Below are 18996 nucleotides of genomic sequence, written 5' to 3'. Positions count from 1 at the left end.
TACAAAGGACATATTTTAACTAGAATCACGCAAATGTACTGTCCACAGAATAGTACAAACCTTGCAGGAAAAAAATCCATCAAAATGTTCTAAATGTAGTACAAGATCTTTTAAACAACAGGCTTGAGATGGAAATTGCCTCAAACAGCAATGACTGTTCTTTACAAAGAGAGCAGGGTACATTTAAGGCATAATTAAAGAAGTATGAAATTCAGTCGGCAGAAACACCCAGGTTATTCAAGGGTATATGTTATGGCTATTCTGTTTGTGTCACTGCAATTCATGCTGGTGGGTTGAACTGGTCACAAGAAAAGTTACATCCAGAGAAAACCTATGGATCCTAAAAGCAGTACTACCTGCACCACGTCAGCCCTCTTCCCTCAATGAAAAATAGTTTAGGCAAAGGGCAAAGAGGGAAAAACGAAGGGGAGAGAGGGGCTGATATTATCCAGCCCCACTGAACATGGTTTTGAGTTCCACGCTGAATGTGGTGGAGGCAAAAGGAACAGGGAGGATTTAAACTGCATGATGTGCGTCAGCCTCCGGAAAGAGCATGAGAGGGCCTCATGCTGTGAAGCTGTCCAGCTTGCTCTGTTCCACAAAAGGAGGCGATCCCTGGGGTACAGTCAGGCCCTACCATGGCTTCTTAATGTGTTCATGTCTGATTGATTGTTGTATTTTCTTTCCTGCTCTTATGCAGTTGCCCTTTGACCTTGGGGCCAATATGATGAGATGGCAAGTATCAGCTCTCATTGAAGCCAGCAAGAGCAGTGGGCTCCCAATGCTTTGCAGGAGGCACTCATATTTAAAGGATCCCAAACTAGATGGCTAGTACTAGATGTAGGTTATAGAGCCACAAGTGATTGCTATCAGTGGTGAGATAGGGCAGGGGCTCCCAAATTTGGGGGCAACTTTACAGTCTTATGAGTTCCACTGTCAGTCACAAAATTCCTCTTCTCCTTAGTCCCACAGTATCATCCTTCCTCCCCACTTTGAAGATAATCTCCAGGCTCTGTACTAATGCCTGAGTGCTGCCACTAATGACCTCTATTCAGATGCGTGTGATGTAACCTATGGCATACAGTACAGTATAGTGCTTCCAAACCCAGGATGAGCTGAATTTGGGGGGGATTGGGATCTGGACTTTCATAGCTGGAAGAAGGGCAAAAATGGCTCAACAGGACCCTTACAAACTGTGGTCCAGCTTTAAATTCATTGGTCCCCTCTCTCCCCTTTGCCTGGAATCGTGGGCAATGCAGAAAAAAGCACAGCTGTGCAAACAAACAAAAAATCAACCTGGTTCATATGTTTCAGCGTTATTCAACTTTATGTGATTTTTTTTTAAACTTGTGTGAACTCCACTGAAAAAATGGAGGAATTCTAAGTTTATACTAATGGAACTGAAGCAGAATCTGTCCCTTTAGTTACAGTGCAACCTGAGAGCATTCATTGTAGTAGGCAATAAAGAGCTAAAGAACCTTATATTAAACATACCAAATCACCATTGAAAATATCCACAGCAATTTGAACCTTCAAAAAAATCCTTCAATTCTAAGATTATCTGCACAAGGCAATATGATAAGTGTTCTTGCCATTATAATTAAACCTAGTGGCAAAAGAAAAAGAAACATCCCCCATACACCACAGGAACGATTTAAAACCCAAACACAATGCATTCAGTTAAATAACAACTTTTCTGTTCAATTTGCATATGTTTCTTAGGACTGGATCACTGAATGAGAAGCCTGGAAAATACATACAAGTTGAATAAAGCATATCCCTTAATCTGGTGCATAAATGGTTACATATTCATGTGTAGACACAGCACGTGTACAAGCCACAGTAGAGGTAGACCACGCTGACAAAAATGGATTTTATTCTAACTTCAAGTAAACTGTGCAGGACAAAGTCCAAAACCTATAGGCATTAAGAATAAAAAGGAAAAATTGTAAGAACTGTTGGCTGGTACTAACATCACAGTTCTGTTTCCACAAGTGGAAAGAGGAGACTGAGACAGAAGTAGCAGGAAACCAGAATGGTCTGTGTAGCCAAAATTAGAGGGCAAGTGTGCGGCTAACTTTAGGATTTACACCAGTAGGATCAACAGCTTTGCTTGGTTGATATTTTATTAGGCTTCCACAACACATTCGGGTTCTGCAGACTACAAACTTTAATTAAACACAAAACTTTCTAGCCGTTAGGTTTGTGAAGAACACCTTCTAAAGGTAAACTGCCCAGCTGTATCTAAAAGTAGCTTGAAAGATTTCCGAGACGTGTTAAAATGCCATGTTTTTTTTCTCAATGCTGAAGCCTAAGGACACTTTAATAGGAAATTTACTTTAGAGACATGTCATCAGATCATGCAAAAATGTGTATGTGTTTGCATTCTTGATATGCGTGTATCGTGAACAAGGGGCAGTTTATATGGTTACTTTTCAAAGAAAAATCTCGTCAAGTGATATGCAAGACTAAAAACACAATTGAATTATATTGCCCTTTCTAATTTAATTTTAAATTATGCAATATTCTTATGGACCTGATCCTGCATACCCTGCTCATGCAAGCGATCAAGACCAACAAGAGCAATCCTCTGATTTCCAAGGGGTTACTCCTAGGAGTAAGGAATACTCAAGTGAGGAAGGTCTGCAGGACTAAGTTCTCAGGATAAGATTCACTCAAGGCCCTTTCAGCTAAAAAGCTAGACTGTAGGCCTGATCTGCAAAAACATGAAATAGCAGCCACCAGGGATGTGCTGCTAATTATTGGTAGTCTGGGTAATGCCTTCCAGTAAATCTAGATCATCTGATCTTTGAGCACAGTGGATTGAACTTCACCTTAACATGCAACAACAGCAGGTTTATAACATCATTGTAATTACATTTTGAATTGGCTATTTAAATAGAAATTGTACATATTAAAATGTGTTTCCTCAATACTTCTATCACGCCGATTGGCATATGATGTAGAATTAACTGAAAAAAGAATAAAAGCCTTCCTGAGAATATTTACTTTTCAGTTTGACTGTACAGTGTTTTATTACCGATGACAACATATAAATGACATGAAAAGGTTTTGCCACCAGCAATTAGGTGGTGTACAATGACAGAGGAGAAGCAACAGCTAGTTGCTAGTTGCACAGCTAGTTTAACAAATATACACATAACTTTCTTTTTTTGTACTCACCACTTCTCCATTTAAACCCCAATAGGCAGAGAGCACCTGAAAAGACTCAGACTTCATCTCACTGCTGTGACATGATTCACAGGGGCAGGAAACTGAGAAGAGATTTAATAACTGCTAAGTAAATATTTCCTTTAAAGCACAGACAAAATTCTTCAAAATTCGTTCTCCTTGTTTGCAAAATGTGGGCCAGTTTAGCTGCTGTCAGTCTGCATCCAGATGACTGGAGTTACATCAGTTTTTTCATCCTCATGATGCCGATCTCTCCTATCATCCTGCTTCTCACAGAATTCCACTTTGCCAGAAACAAAGAGGTCAAGAGACACTCTCCAATCTTGGCTAACGAGCTACTTTCTGCAGCAAGCTACAGGAACTCTACCCACATGGAGTAATTTGATCAACCCCTAATACTGGAACCCAAACTAGATCAACCAGAGAGTGCTGTGGAACATAGGTAGAAATGCACACAAGCAAACAAAAATGCACTGCTTTTATACCAAAGTATATCAGTGCTTGAGCAGAAAACACCATGCAGATCCATCTCCAAAGGTCTATTTTTTGAATGGGAACACAACACTCTTGAAAAAAAGACTATGAAGTATCTAATCATGGCATCCTTCATTCTGTCTTCCTTTTTATTCAATTCTTCACATGCAGTTTGGCACTGATCAGAAGGTTATAGAAGTTGGCATCTAGAAAGAATTTCTACAGAAAGAAAGAGGAAATTGTAATCAAAAAGTAACATAGAAGTCAGGCTTCTCAGAATGTGTCCCAGTAGCATGAAGAAAGGGCTAGGGTATAAATTACGGGGTGGAGGTTTAAACAGTAAGGCTGAGAGGTCATTCTAGCTGCCATTTTTGAGCGCCTTAAGTTTTCCTTACCCATTTAACTGGGCTGTTTTGGATATGGAAGGAGAAATGACAAAGCAAGTGTCTCAGTCCAACCAGAGAAATGTTACACAAAACAAAATCTACTGGTTCATCTGGACACTGACCAATTTGTTTTAGCCAAAAAGAAAAACCCCAGCAAAATTGTATTTAGGGGAAAAAATGCTATAAGGAACCACAAGGAAAATAATCTCACTGGCCACACTGAAGAGTGAGGTAGGAACTGAACCACCATGCTCAGGAAACTCTATGGAGTCAGCTTCATTCTCCAGGGCTACCAGTTCATGACACACACACTTCATTTTTAAGCTCTGATGGAAGTGTTTCCAAGTGGGAACCAAACAGCGTCTATACGCATGCTCAGGGGCAAGGGGGGAGGCATTTTTGAGTGGTTCCTGAAGAGCCACTCTAATTAAAACACTGCGGCATCATGTGTAATAAGCTCCCACATTTAAAGATGGCCATGGGATGCTTTATCTAAACCTCATCAAATAAAGCACCCCACAGCCATTTTAAAACATGTGGGGGCTTAATACACCTGATGCTGCAGTGACATTGAAGTGTTCTCATTAGAAAGTGCAGCAGACTTGATTGAGTCTCCTCTGATGTGTTCTAATTAGAACACCAAGGAGCATGTGTATAGCCAGTTTTAGAGCTTAGATTACTGGCAATTTAATTCATTCCCAGCCCTGGGAAATAGTAACATTATCTTACTGAGATCAATTTTCCTTCCCAAATTTAAAGACAGTTTTATTTGCAGATGTTGCTTGAATGCAGTTATGTCACTTGCAAGAGACAAGGATTGCATTCAGACCTGGTTGTCATGTCACAACAAATCCATTACTGGACAAGTATATCCATTACTGAAAAAGAAAGCAAATCTGTTTTTTCTTTTCTTAAAACTGCTGTTGGGCCAATCTGGGGCCACCCAGTAACTTCAATTCCAGTTCCATCACAAGGAGCTGAGAATGTATTGGATCATGCAGGATTGGGACTCCACTCCAAAGAGAGTGGGAAAATTAGGTCACCTCTTCTGAATAACATAAGCCATCAACACCTGCAAAAAAAAAAAAAAAAAAACTTCAAGGAAAACGATCCACAAATACAATGAAGGAAAGCATAGCATATAAAAATAGTAAGTTCATATCTTGGCTGGTCACCACGAGAGAAAATATTGGTCCTATAGGAACTGTCTGACTTTCACCAGTAGAATTCTTCCTGGCACAGAAGATGACTTCAAAACTTTCTCTGCCTAATTCCCTGCTCTTCTACCCTCTGTTCCCCTGACAAGGGTCCAATTTCCCTCAAGAATCAGAGAGAGAATGATCTTGTATAGTCTGCTCTATTATATAAAAAGTAACAAAGCCCTTTTGCGCCACAAAGAAAAGCAAACCTGTCTCATAATACAGTGTATGCATTATGCATCTGCTCAAGGGAGAAAATATGGGTCCAGTTCTCTTCTTGCACACATCCACATAAGTGGGAGCAACTCCGCGGCAGCTGATGAAGTTACACTAGTGCAACTGTGAGAAACCAGACTTTTTTTTCTAAACTTTTTCCTTAGCTAGAGTCATCCTAAGTTAGCAACTCTGAATCCTTTGAAGAAGGAACCAATGGAAGACACTTGCCTTCAGGGAAGAAAAATCCCTGTTGGCCCTGCTGGTTTAAGATCAAATGTATTTAATGTGCAATATTGACTTCACAAGCATGGAGTAAGAACAAGTTTCCTCAATATTTTTCTATGAAAAAAACCATTCCCCTCCAGAGGAGAACATGACTCTCCAGCCATCAGCACAGGAGTGCTAATTCACTAATCAGCTGTTCGTCATTATTTAAATATATATGATGCTTGCTTTGTGCCATTTGTTTTTAGCTTTCTTTCCCCTGTTGTTTTTTTGGAAGGAACGTAATTATTCGCGTGACCATTCTTCTTGGGATTTGTAGATGAGTATGTTTTTAGGCCCTTGGTAGGGGCAGCTGAACTAGGGAAGGCGGAGGGTTGCTTGGGGGGTCTAATGTTACCAATGCCCTGAATCTTAGAGCTACTCTCACAAGGCTTCATATTAAGAAGTTGTTGCTTGGTGGTTGGCCTCTTTTTTGCCTTGCTCCTCATTTCATTGCCTTGCTTCTCACAGGTTTGCCCCTGAGAAGACAATGAGCCACCCAGCACCTCAGCAACTTTCAAGTGATTCGGATATGCGTCTAACTGGCTGTTTTCTTCACAGTGTAAATCTCTCCTGGGACCTGAATGAGTGGTGTGGAGCTTTGCGACATTTTCTTGGGGAGTTAGCTGCTTGTTAGGCAAAGGGCTATGCACGGCTTTGCCTTTAGCCGGGCTTTTTAGGGCCCGAGCGATAGCAGGAGCAGTGTGAGGCCTAGCTTTGGCTGCCTTTCCTTTCTCGTTCTGCACGGTTTGCATCTGCAGCCACTCCAGCTGCAAAAGCCGATCGATGTATTTCTCCAGGAATCCTGCTGGGCAGGGTGGAGATTCGGATTTCCCTTCTGTGTTCACAAACACTGCCAACTGCTTCAGGTCCCAGGAGTTGAAAGGGGGTGGGAGGAAATCTGGGTAATAATACTCGGATTCTTTAAACTCTGCGTCAGAGTGGTGTTCCAAGCAGACAGGGTCAATTTCTTCTGCTCGGAGGTTGAGTGCTGGTGGCGTGCATGGAGATGGGGGAATGGGAATTCTTTCTGAGTCAGAAAGGTCACTGGCGCTGTCCTCATCGGCATCCTCTTTAATGATTTGAACTGCTTCAAAATCAAGAAACATCTCATTCACAGAAGCCCCTGGATATTTAGAAGTGCAGGGAACAGCTTCAGCAATGCACTCTTCAAGATTGCTTTTGCACTCTCTTCTTTTATTGCTATAAAAACTTTGCATCAGTGCATCTTCTGCCCCGTTGCCACCACACTGTGAACTACACTTCAAGCTAGAAGGGATCCTCTGAAGCACAGACTCCTTCTCCTTTTTTTCTGGGAGGTTCTTCCTCGGCCCCTGTACTTTGTACAGCAATGCACCAGCACCCATCGCTCTATATCAGAAAGAAAAAGAGAATTTACTATAAAAATAGTCTCCTTAGGGCTTCCTGCTTCACCAGGGCTTGATTCTCCCAGAGTTTATAGGAGCTGCCTCTGAGAAGAGGCTTACATGAGTAGAAGACAGAAAATGAAAGATAAGCAATATATACATGTCTGTACATGAAAACCTTTACATGAGAGAGAAATATAAGCTGGCCGAAATCTGAGCATGTCTTTACACCTGGTGTGGGGCAGGGGGGTGCTTTAATTAGAGTGCCCAAAGCATCTTGTGTATTCATCGTCCCACACTTCAAAACGGTGGCAGGGGTGCTTTAACTAAAGCTCATTTGACAAACTTTAATTAAAGTGTCCTGACTGCCACTTTGAAACATGGGGACACTGAATACAGGTGATGCTGGGGCTCCTGGAGCGTGCTAATTAGCATGTTCTAGCAGACTCAATTAATTGTTCTAATCTGAACAAGTCAAAGCAGGCCCAGATTGCCTACAACCCTGTGTCCTGGGTGGGGCCCTTAATAGTTATAATCAGGGATCCTGGTTTTCTCTGATCAAAAAAAATTCCCAATTTTTGGTTTAAAAACAACTAACCCCAAATCCACATTTTCCCATCATTTTAATCTCTGACAAATGTGGATTTGGGGTTACTTTTTTACACCAAAAACTGGGGACTTTTTTAAATCAGAGAAAACCAGGATCCCTGGTTATAATATGTATTTTATGTGAAGTGCAGAGTGTATGAACTTCAATTTGGCTTGAAGGTAGTGGCTGACCCTTACAAGAAAGGACGTTTGTGCTATGAGAGATTTCATTTCTCATATTTGATATGAGAAATGAAACAGCTAGGTTCTCTGGGCCAACAACTGGCATATATCAATGTTAACTCTCTGACTTTGTTGAATTATATCAGCTGAAAATCTAACTCCCTGAGCCATTAAGTGCTGACTATTAAAAACAAAAACATTAGTTCTAAATGAGTGCATATGTTCATCGGTCATCATTACAGAGCAAGTATTTGCCTCCAGTTGTCATGAGTCAGAAGATACCAGTCTTGAAAATGGAAATAGCGCCATGTGGTCCCTGTTGGGAAGTGCTGCCCTTTTAAACACAACCAGCTGTCTGTTCTCCAGGCAAACCCAAAATTAACTGGTGGAATATTTGGTCAACAACAGATTTAAACAGTCAGAAGCCCAAAGGAGGCTACAAACACCACTCTGACTATGGATGAGAAGCTGCAGTGGCCAGGGTCAAGACCCTGCAATAAAAACAGACTCAGTGTAACCCTGAGCATATGACCAATATGCAAAACAAATTTTCTTTTCCAGGGAGTCCACATAAAAAACCCTCTGTCTCACTTTCCAGATGAAGTTGTAACAAGCTCTGAAAAACATGCTGGGTCTTCATATTGTTTATGCTGCAGGCCTAAGCTCCTCATTCTGTTCAGCTGCAAAGTTTTCATATATCAAAAAGCATCTACCCAGTCCTTCTCTGTTCTCACTGAGTCTCCATTGTCAAGTCTTTACACAGCTCCACAATGAAATGGGTTTGTTCCAGATGCCAAGTACCCTCCACCTCTCCCTTGCAACGACTCTTAAAACCCACCTCTTGCCACAAAAATGTCCTATTTTGATTCTTCAGGGACTGTACCATCAATTACCTTATGCTTTTCCTTATTTCTTCCTCCTGGCTCTGTTTTTTTAGTGGAAGCCTTTTGAGATGGATAATAAGCTTCTATTTTGGTAAGTTAAATTTGCATGTCTAATATGTGAGTATGAATGTGAAAGATGAACTCATGGCCCCTTTGATGCCAAAGGCATTAAAAAAAGATCTATGGAAACGAGTTGAAGACAGTATAAGAAACTTCACCTGTTTTTCTGATGATCCTCATCTAGCCTATTTCTTTCCTTGCAAAGAAAATTTGGTTGATCATCACCCTGGGTATGATGGGAACCCTAGAAATCATAAGCAAATATGTGAACATATCATTGCAGTAAAGAAAAAAATTAAAGAAAAAAATTTAGCCTACTTTGTACATGCACAAAGAATTTGAGTGATTTACCTTTTCGGTGCCATTTGAAACAGTCTTTCCTAGTCTGCTGGGAAAAGGTTTCACATGGGGGATTTGTTTCTTTAGTCCTTTGGTACTTGCATGGCCCTTACCACCACTGGAACTAGCAAGGGTTAAACAGGATATTTCTTTCAAATAATGGTATACTTGATAGTAACAGCATCAACGAAGTACAAGTTTGCAAGGCAGGTCAACTTGTGTTGGTTGTAATTATGCTTTAATCTAAGAGCACTTAAGACTCAAAGGGCATATTGCATCAACTATTTAGTAGTTACTTCTCATTTACACAGTGCTTAAGTGTTTAGCACAAAAATAGATCATACATTAGTAATACTTTTGCACTTTGAGTAATGTACTGAAATCAGAGGCTCTCAAAGCAATCTGCAAATATTAGTGATTATCAGTATTATATTCCTTTGTACAGAGCCTAACACAGTGGGTCCTGTCTGGGACTAGGCACAACGGAAATGAAAATATACAACGATAACAGTATAGCTAGGCAAATCCTGCTGACCTTTCGTATGTGCATAGTCCCACTGACCCTTAAAGGATTATTTTAGGAGGGTTGTAAGCAGAACTTGGCAGGGACTGTACAGTTGGTTATGATATTTATAGTAGATATCTTACAACAGCAGCATAAAAAGCAAAAGCCACAGTTTTATATATCATGGGTTGGTGCATTTATCAGTAGCAGAAACCTCACATGCATTCAAAAGTAATGATATGCATTATGCACTACAAATTTAGACAATTTGAAATTATGAATCGGGGGATATTGCCTCACCCAAAATAAATCAAATGAACTCTCTTTGCAGGCATAAACCAACATATTATCATTAAAAACAGCAACTTAGCTAGGATTTAGGGGAAGTGTGTTAGTACAACATACAAGAAACAGCATACCTAATTTTAAGAGGCAGCACTTTAAGACGTCACTTCAAAACAACAGAAAGCAAATTGTATCCTGCAAGTCTATTTTCAGATGAACTGCAGTCAGATGCACTAGTCTATCAGTACCTCGGATTCATTTCTCTTTTAAGTCTTTTTTTTTTTCTCTTTTGGTGGGTTTTTTTGTTGTTCTTCCTTGTTTTGTTTGTTGGAAAATGCTCTTTAATTTTTAATGGCTTATAGATTAATAAAAGTGAGTCCCAGTCCCTTCAGTATTAAAGCAATCACTTGAACAACTTTGTGACCTGCACATAAACTGTCTGATCATCTGTGTTGTTGGGGCCAAAAAAAAAAAAAAGGGTAAAAGAAGGAAATGATTACCTGGCTAGGGCACTTAAACACACAAAACAGTTACCTACTAATCTACATTAATTTAAGACTGCCCTAACTAAAGAAAGAGAAAATAATAATTTCCTTACATTACCATTCCTTTGTGGGGTTCATGGGTTTGGTTCTCCTTTTTCTGTGTCCCTCTGTGCAGTAATAAGGAGTAATCTTGAATGCCTGGTCCCATTATTACTCCCTTTAAAGAGTATTTGCACCTTTTATTTTTGCATCATCTTATGTAATCTTAAACAAAGGACTCCTGGTTTGTGTGTGTACAAGACAGAGCATTTCTGGGAGAATGATCACCACATCCTGTGGATGCAGTAAACAGACACCATGCACCCCCCTTCCCCACCCCCGTGTGATTTAATCCGTTTTTAGCAGTAAGAGAAACACAGTCATCTACCAAATAGTCCTGCCAACCGTTTCCCCCTCCCCCATCATTGGCTTAAGGGCCAGCTGCATTATTCATCTTACTATTGCTGATCCTTGCTGAGCTGTCATCACCAGAGTACTGAATGGAGAGCAGAGCAGCACCGGCAGCAATGCTCCCCCTCCTTGGGGAATAGGTTGGCCATTAATGCTGCAAAGCATTGTGGGCCAAGGACAGCAGTGAGATACGCACACTGTTCAGCAGGAAGCCCTGCTGCTGCAGTCATCAGGCTCAGCCCGCCCGTCACTCCTGACTAGCATACTTGGGATAAGGGGAGGCTGAGCTAATATTATCCCGTCACATTCGTGTCTTGGCACTGTTCACAAACACGCCCGTGAAGCATTGGTTGTAAAGGCAAAAAGGTTTTCCAGCAGTGGAAGAAGAGCAATTTTTTTTTTTACTTTGCAGCATGCTCTCTCTTGCTTTGCTTCATTTTTCCCTTATGCAAAATTCGGTATATGAAATGGAGCTGAGTCCCATGCTCATACCCTTGGGGATGTGCTCTGATTATAATGAGAACAGATGACCGTGCCCCCACAGGTCTTACCCTGTAAGCTGATGTTTTAGTAAAAACAATTCTCGGAGCGTTTTTGTACCCGCTGGCAAATTTTGACACTGTATACAGCTCAGTTTTTGCCTCTCCTTCAAAAACTGTAATCCTAAGCAATTCCGCCATCTGGGGACTCTGCTCGAGTACTGGCATCCCCGCTGGCATAGCAATGCTAACGGGATGTTCATTTCCCCATTAGGTCACACTCCTTAAAGGATGCATCTATAATGCCCTTAACTAGTCTCTCTCATTTTTCCAATATGCTTCACACTGTCTGTGACCTCCCCCGACCGCAAACTTCATACCCCATTAGTCCCCTATGGCACAACTTTCCTGCCCCTTTCTTCTATGCTGACCTCTGAGCCTGTCAAGGAATTGCCAAGCCAGCAAGGGCAAGATTTTTTTGTCAGTAGCTAGTCACGTGGGTGACTCACTCGTTGAATTTCCAGCATGTTACAGGAGTCAGATTTTGAAGAGTGCTAAGTAGCCACCTTCCAAAAATCAGCTTCAAGGTAGGCACCAAGAATCAGTAGTCACTGGGCACATCTACATGGGATGATTTACTTGAGATTAGAGCAAAATGTTGCCTCGTAAGCATCACCATCTACACATGTAGATGCTTATGGTGCAGTAATTTGCTCAAATCATGAGTACATTTGCTACCTATAAACACAAGTAGCAAATTTACTCAATTACGTACTGTACCATAGGCACGTGTAGATGGCCAACAGGGAGCAAACTTGCTGCCAGTCAGCCAGGTAGCAGGGACTGGGAGAGTGCTCCCTGTCCCTGGGAGCTCCCTGCTGTCAGGGCATGAAAGTCCGGGTGGGGACAACGTCCCTGTGCCCCAGCAGTAGGAAGCTTCCAGCCTCTGCCCCCCAATTGTGACTGTGGAATGGGGGCTGGGGAGATTGTTCCCATCTGCAGCTCCATAATTGCAGACCAGGGCCCAGCTCCATGATCGCTTCCCTGAAGGCTTCCCAGCTGGGAGCTGTCTTGGTCAGAGAAAGGTCCCAATCCTATGCCCCTTTTAGGCTATCAAGGCACAAGGCGTGAAAAGAGCTGCAAGGGATACGGATTCCCCACCTAGCCGTGGGCTCAGTGCTAGCTGCCCCATCAGCAGATCAGGGCAGGGGGCTGGGACCTGCCCTTTCGCTGCAGCTCTTTCCAAGTCCCCTGCCCCTGATCAGGGAGCTGGGGCCAGAAGCTCCCTGCTGATGAGGCAGGGGGACATTGTCCCCTCCTTGGCTGCGGTGGCAGAGCCCACACAGGCAGCAGGCAACCTCCCCCCAGCAGTCTCCTAGCCCTGTGCTCCCCGCCAGCCTCTGGGCCAGCACCCAGGGCAAGCCCAGGGCTCCCCCTGGCACCTGCAGGGGGCCAGTGCAGGGCGGGAGTGGGACAGAGCAGACTGCTGCCAGGAGCAAAAGATCTGCTCCCTCATCCCTGCATGTGTAGATGCCTGCCCAGGCTGGGTTTACTCTAAAGTAATTTACTGTAGAGTAAATGCACCCTGCAGCATTTGCATGTGTAGACACATCCACTGTGGAAGAATTTTGACCTAAAGTCCCTCCCAAATGCATTTTTACCAAAAGGGCTGTAAAAGGTGAGCTATAAGAAGTGTATAGTTTCTGTTTGTGTAGCTTCCATGCACAGAGTCATCAAAATATTTATATTTAACCTGCTTTGGTATCAGCTGTTTTCTCCCTCACTTTTCATGTCATATCTAAATCCTAGACCACAAGTACTGGCAGTAAAAAGTGTGACATGCTTTGCCTACCTTTCATTTTAATACCCGTAATAAAATACCTGTAGAACGGATGTGTAGGTTGTAGCCGTGTTGGTCTAAGGACTTAGGCAGACAAGATTATTTGGGTAAATGTGGTATCTTTTATTAGAGCAACTCAAATAGTTCGAAAAGTTCTTTTTAGCAAGCTTTCAGGTACAAATACCCTTCATCAGGCTGAGGAAGCATCTGCAGTTGGTGCGTGCTGTTTCTGGGTGGAATGAATAGTTGACTGGAAGGAATGAACCCAAAGAACTTTGTCTGTAGCATGGACACGCTCTTAACTTCTTGTGATTTGTCATGGACGCGATCAGTGCAACATGCTGACTTTGTGATTCCTGAAACCCAGTTTCTTTTATTTTCATTTGTGAGCAGAACCAGAGAGGATCAAATACATCCCATGGCTTTGTGGGGCTAGGACTGAGACTTCCTTTACACTTGTGCAGTGGCATAAAGGGAAGCCTGCCAATGGCTTTAGGATCTGGAACCAACTTCCAAGAGAAGTGGTGCTGGCTCCTACCCTGGGGGTTTTTAAGAGGAGGTTGGATGAACATTTTGCTGGGGTCGTTTGACCCCAGTATTATTTCCTGCTCATGGCAGGGGGTCGGACTAGATGATCTGCTTAGGTCCCTTCTGACCCTAGAAACTATGAAATGGCTCTGAAATTGTAGCAGGAGGAACCTGGAGGGTGGGGACCATCTGTTGGTTCTTGCGCCCTTCACCCCGTTTATAGTTTTATTTTTTTTGCAAAAATCTAGTTGGTCTAATAAAAGATATTACCTCTACTGAGGGTGGCCATTCATCTGGTTTTAAAGGAAAGTCTGGTGTTCTGGTCCTCTATCCTCTATTAATATGAAACCAGATTATGTCCTCTATTTTTCACGACTCGGCCCTCCCTCCTCCCCATCCCCACCACCCTCCACCGCTGACACCGCTGCAACTGCCTGCAGGAGCTTGCTTCTACTCCCCAGCCTTGGGAGACATGCAACGTTCATCAATACTAACTAATTATGCTAATTGATTGATTCCATCATGACATTGCCTAGCAGCACCCGTGTGGGGCCAAGATGAACGCGATCAGGACTTGTGGAAGACGTAGGGTGGCCATCGAGGTACTTCAAGAATACAGGACTGTTGCTTTTAGTGCAACTCTTGAGGTACCGCAAGGACCACCCCACCATGAATCCCTATTGCCTTCACCCCATGGCACCCTGGCCCCACCTGTGTGCTGCTAGGCAATGTCATGATGCATTCCATTAATGAGCATAATTAGTTGCTATTGATGTGATTATTAATAAATGTGATCCATTAGTAATGATAGACTTTGGGTCAATGATTCCCAGGAATCCTGGCTTTCTCTTAGCAAAAAAAAAAAAGAAATCCCCAATTTTTTGTTTAAAAAAAGGAACCCAAAATCCACATTTTCCAGTGACTAAAATGAAACACCACTATATAGTCAGATATCCAGGTTGTAGCCATATTGGTCTAAAGGAAAAGGCAATCAGAACTCATAGTAGAGACAATCTCTTTTTATTAGACCTACAAGATTTTTGCAAAAAAACCCAAAACAATTCTTTAATCACAAGCTTTGTTTGTGCCCAAAACCTTGCAATGAAAGAAAAAATTGTTGCATACCACTATATATAGCTATATCTATAGGTATATATGATAGATATATAGCTATCTATAGATATATAGCTATAGATAGATACATAGAGATATATGTAGATGTATGCATCTATAAGCGGCTTTTCGTTTTAAGCATGGAAAAGTAGATTTTGGGTTCCTTTTTTTTTTTTTTTTAACCAGGATCCCTGATGATTACTAATGAACTCTCCCTCCCCTCCCCATCCTGCAGACTACAGCCGCCTACTGAGGGCAACCCGAGGGCAGCGGCTTCGCAACACCCAGTACGCACGCTCCGCACTCGGAGCATGCGCAGAGGCCCGCGACTCTGATTTGTCGCTGGCGAGGGCGGCGTGACGTCACGGGCGCCGCGTTGCCAAGCGCCGTGGGGCCGTACGAGCTGGGCATGACGATGGCGACGGCGACGGCGACGCCGCCGGCGGGCCCATGCCTGCCGGAGCCAGCGCTACGGGGCCCGCGGCGCAGCCCCAGCTACTTGTCGGGGCTGCCGGCCGACGAGGTGCGGCCGCCAAGCAACTGCGACCCGGATCTGCGGCCCATCATGCGCCGCCGAGCGCGCTCCTTGCCCACGTCCCCCGAGCGGCGGAAGCGAGGCGCGGCGCAGTGCCCGGTGCCGGGCTGCCGCAGCCGCATGAACCGGGTGCGGTTCGCCGACGCCTTGGGCCTGGAGCTGGCACAAGTGAAGGTCTTCCAGAGCGGCGAGGACCCCTCCGTGCCCCTGCACGTGCTGTCCCGGCTCTCCATCAACTCCGCGCTGTGCTGCAGCAGCTTGGACCTGGAGTTCGCCATGCAGTGCCTGGTGCCCGACTTCCCGCCACCGGCGGACGCCGCCGACTTCGCCACCCGGCTCCAGCGCCAGCGCGTGTGCCTGGAGCGCGTGAGCAGCTCGGACCTGGGGCTGGGCGGCACTGTGCGCGTCCTCAACGTGGCGTTCGAGAAGCAGGTGTCGGTGCGCTACACCTTCGACCGGTGGCAGAGCCTGCGCGAGGTGTGCGCCCGCTGGCACAGCGGCGTCCCCGAGGTGGATGGGCCGGGCCCCGCCGACATCTTCGCATTCTTCCTCCCGGTGCCTCCTTTCCTCCTGCGGCCCTGCTCCGTGGTTCAGTTGGCGGTGCGGTACTGGGTTGACGGGCACGAGTACTGGGATAACAACGAAGGCCAGAACTACAGCTTCACCTGCAGGAGCCACCCGCTCAAGATGCCTCGGGAGTGTGAAGAGAGCTGGATCCACTTCATCTAAGCAAAGCCGAGGAGCGGCGCAGTGCCGCCCTCCCCTATGGCAGATGAGGTTCTTTGGGGCAAGCCGATATCCTAGACCAATGTGGCTGCAACCTACGCCCCCGTTCTCTCCTGTGGCACTGTGGGAAGCCTGTTGAAGCCTGTGGCACCATTCAGAGATGTTTCAAAATAAGAAAATAACGAGACCTCCATGCAAAGCTCTTCTTGGGTGTTAAAAAGCTGCCTGCCGTCTCACGCGATTCAAAGAGAGCTCTCATCATGTCAAGGCAATGTTGGCTCGACGGGGCGCTGCCAGATTTAAAGCTATCTAAAAGCAAAACAGAGTTCTTGGGAAATACTATAGATTGCGCAGGCAGAACTTTTTAAACTAATGTTTCACAATTTTAACAGCCTTTCTTTTTTGCACTTCAGTGGGAAATAAACTCTTTTGGTTTGTAGTTTTGTTAGGATGCCACTTATTACACTCTGGTTCTTGGGCATTGTGCCACAGATGCAAAGTCTAGGATGCAGGTGCTGCAAGGGAATGTTTATATTTATTCAGGTCCATTTTTATTAATATTTAAAACGCATTTAATATTTCTATTGTTGGTTTTCATTATTTTTAGCAACCACTGGCTATTAGATGGATACTATCTGACGGCCCTAAAAAATAAGTTGTTAACCTGGTGCCTTTTCTTATCTGCAGCGCATGTTATAGATGCAGTCAAAAGGACTGTTAACCACAGTGTAGTGTTTGCTAAATCATGAGGCTGCCCTCTGTGGGGAAGTTCTCTTTTTTCTATGCGACATATATGTGGGTCTCTGAAAAAGGGAAACGCACATCTTTTGTTTCTTTCTTGAATAACTGCTCTTACTAAGTAAATCCATAGCAGTGTTGCACTTCTTCCTGAAGAGAGGGCACTTCTGCTGTCCGTTCCACCTGAAGATAACCTGATGATAAAAGAGAAATGCTAATGAATTAAGCCTCTCAACTCCTGTGGGAGACTAGTAACTATGCTATAAGTGGGGAAACAGATTTGAGATGCTAAATACCGAGGCTGTACAGTAACCGTGGCCATAGGACAGAATCCAAGAGTTCTGGTGCTTACATCTCTGTTGCAGTCTCCTCACTCTGTGGCAGTAGTGTCTTGAACCCTATAATTACCTGCTTTTACTCAGTTAAACAGAAATGCCCTGGCTTCTGCTGCTCCAGCACAATGTGGTGGCTTCCAGGAGGGATGAAGGCATGGCCAGTGCCACTGTAGATCCACTAGTAAGAGTCCCTCTTACACAGGAGTGGGGAGATGGCCTGTCCCATACACAGCCTTTTGCATTGCCTCTAGTGGGGTGAGGATTGAGTCCTGTACAGTTTTGGCAACACACAGGCTTAAATTCAGATAAGGGAAGACAATGCCTGCTACAGTGAAAATGCCTGAAAAGCTGTATTTATTTTGCATAGGTTGCCTGAATCTTCAGAAGTAACTAGTGCCTTGAGTGCCTGAGTTTTATAGTGTTTTATAACCATCTGTTAAAATGACATTTTTTTTTTCAGGATGCAGATGCTTAGCACTGCCTGAAAAATAGTTTATCAAGGAGGACAACAGGTATTCAGGCACTCTAAACCACTAATGGCTTTTGAAAAGCAACATGAATAGTCTACCGTGTGCTAGTACCCACACACCTAAGCTACAAAGTACAGCCTCATGCCTTCAGACACCTAAAAGGTATGAGATATCCAGCAACCTAAAGTGTTATTGCTTTTGTTTAAAAAGATATGGCAAAGTAATAATGAACATAATTCTTAAAATGCATACATAAGAAAACTAAGGGAGTGGATAATGCAGCAGCAAGTTTAAGGGACACTGAGTTTAAAATTCTTTTTTCATAGAATCATGGAAGTAAGGTCGGAAGGGACCTTGTAGATCTTCAAGTCCGACACCCTGCCTGGGCAGGAGAAAAAACTGGGCTCAAATGATCCCAGCTAGGTAGGCATCAAGCCTCCTCTTAAAGACCCGCAGGGTAGGAGCCAGCACCACTTCCCTTGGAAGTTGGTTCCAGAACCTTTTTAACAGTACCTTCTAGTAAAGTCTGCAGGTAGCTTTAGGGATTCATCACTTACAGGTCTCAGCTGTCAGCCAGAAGCTGAAACAGATATGTGATGTTTCCTACTCTCAGCAGTATTCAAAACATTTAAATCCTGAATTGGGAGCTGTCTAGTTGATGCATTAACACTAGGCTTAACTGGTAGAAACTGCAGAGTGGCAATCAGAAAATCTATGTTCTGTTCCCAACCATTCTGCTGTTTTCTGTGAGATGGGGCAAGCCACTCATTTTCTGCGCAATCTGTTTCTCAGTATAAGTTGTATATTAAATAATTCTTGTAACAGGGGTCAACAACATATGGCCTGCAGGCCAGATCAAGCCCATGGAGTTAGCGAGCTTTGTGTGTGTCCATGGCTACACTGGGGCTGGTCAGCTTCCAGCTGTGCTTGCGCTGCTGGCATTTCTCACCCTCTCGGCTTCAGTCCAGTATGTGAGCCCGGTGATTTTGGCACTGCATTAGCACAGGTGGGGGGCTTTACCTGTGCCTGTGTTGAAGCCAGGTGGCTAGGAGCTGTGCTTATGCTGCCAGTGCTTTTCCCAGTCTGGTTCCCCCTCATCTTTCCCCCCAAACCTGGCTGCAGTGTGGGCAGCATCTAGTCCATGCAGAGCTGTGCCAGGGCTGAGCATCTGCATCCTGGCTGGCTCCAGCATCCCAGGTCTTTGGGAAAAAAAAAGAAAAAAAAGCCCTGCTCTCACCAGCTGTCGGGGCTTCTGGGGGCTTGTGGCAGAACCACCCTCCCCCATGCAGTGTGGGGCAGCGGGCATCACCCCCCTGCCTGGCAGCAACCAGCGAACACAGGGCTTTTTTTTTTTT

At 44.1% G+C, this 18996-nt stretch overlaps 2 protein-coding genes across 2 annotated transcripts; one reads left to right on the top strand and one right to left on the bottom strand.

The window, feature by feature from the left end:
- Positions 1-4537: 4537 nt before the first annotated feature.
- On the bottom strand, positions 4538-11034 carry FAM217B (family with sequence similarity 217 member B). Its single transcript, XM_019548217.1, has 5 exons — positions 10926-11034; positions 10541-10644; positions 9165-9276; positions 8972-9057; positions 4538-7102 (listed from the first exon to the last, which is right to left on the bottom strand). The coding sequence occupies exons 1-5, from the start codon at positions 10950-10952 to the stop codon at positions 5896-5898; spliced, it is 1536 nt and encodes a 511-aa protein (XP_019403762.1). The 5' UTR covers positions 10953-11034; the 3' UTR covers positions 4538-5895.
- Positions 11035-15252: 4218 nt separating this feature from the next.
- Positions 15253-17735, top strand: PPP1R3D (protein phosphatase 1 regulatory subunit 3D). The gene has a single exon (XM_019548086.1). It carries the CDS (start codon positions 15253-15255, stop codon positions 16099-16101), a length of 849 nt encoding a protein of 282 aa, XP_019403631.1. The 3' UTR covers positions 16102-17735.
- Positions 17736-18996: the final 1261 nt, after the last annotated feature.

The sequence above is a fragment of the Crocodylus porosus genome, unplaced genomic scaffold, assembly GCF_001723895.1.
Source record: "Crocodylus porosus isolate Cpor-Errol unplaced genomic scaffold, CroPor_comp1, whole genome shotgun sequence".
In the NCBI taxonomy this organism is placed as follows: domain Eukaryota; kingdom Metazoa; phylum Chordata; order Crocodylia; family Crocodylidae; genus Crocodylus; species Crocodylus porosus.
Note: the sequence above shows the minus strand (reverse complement) of the source record. Positions and strands in the feature narration are given on the sequence as shown.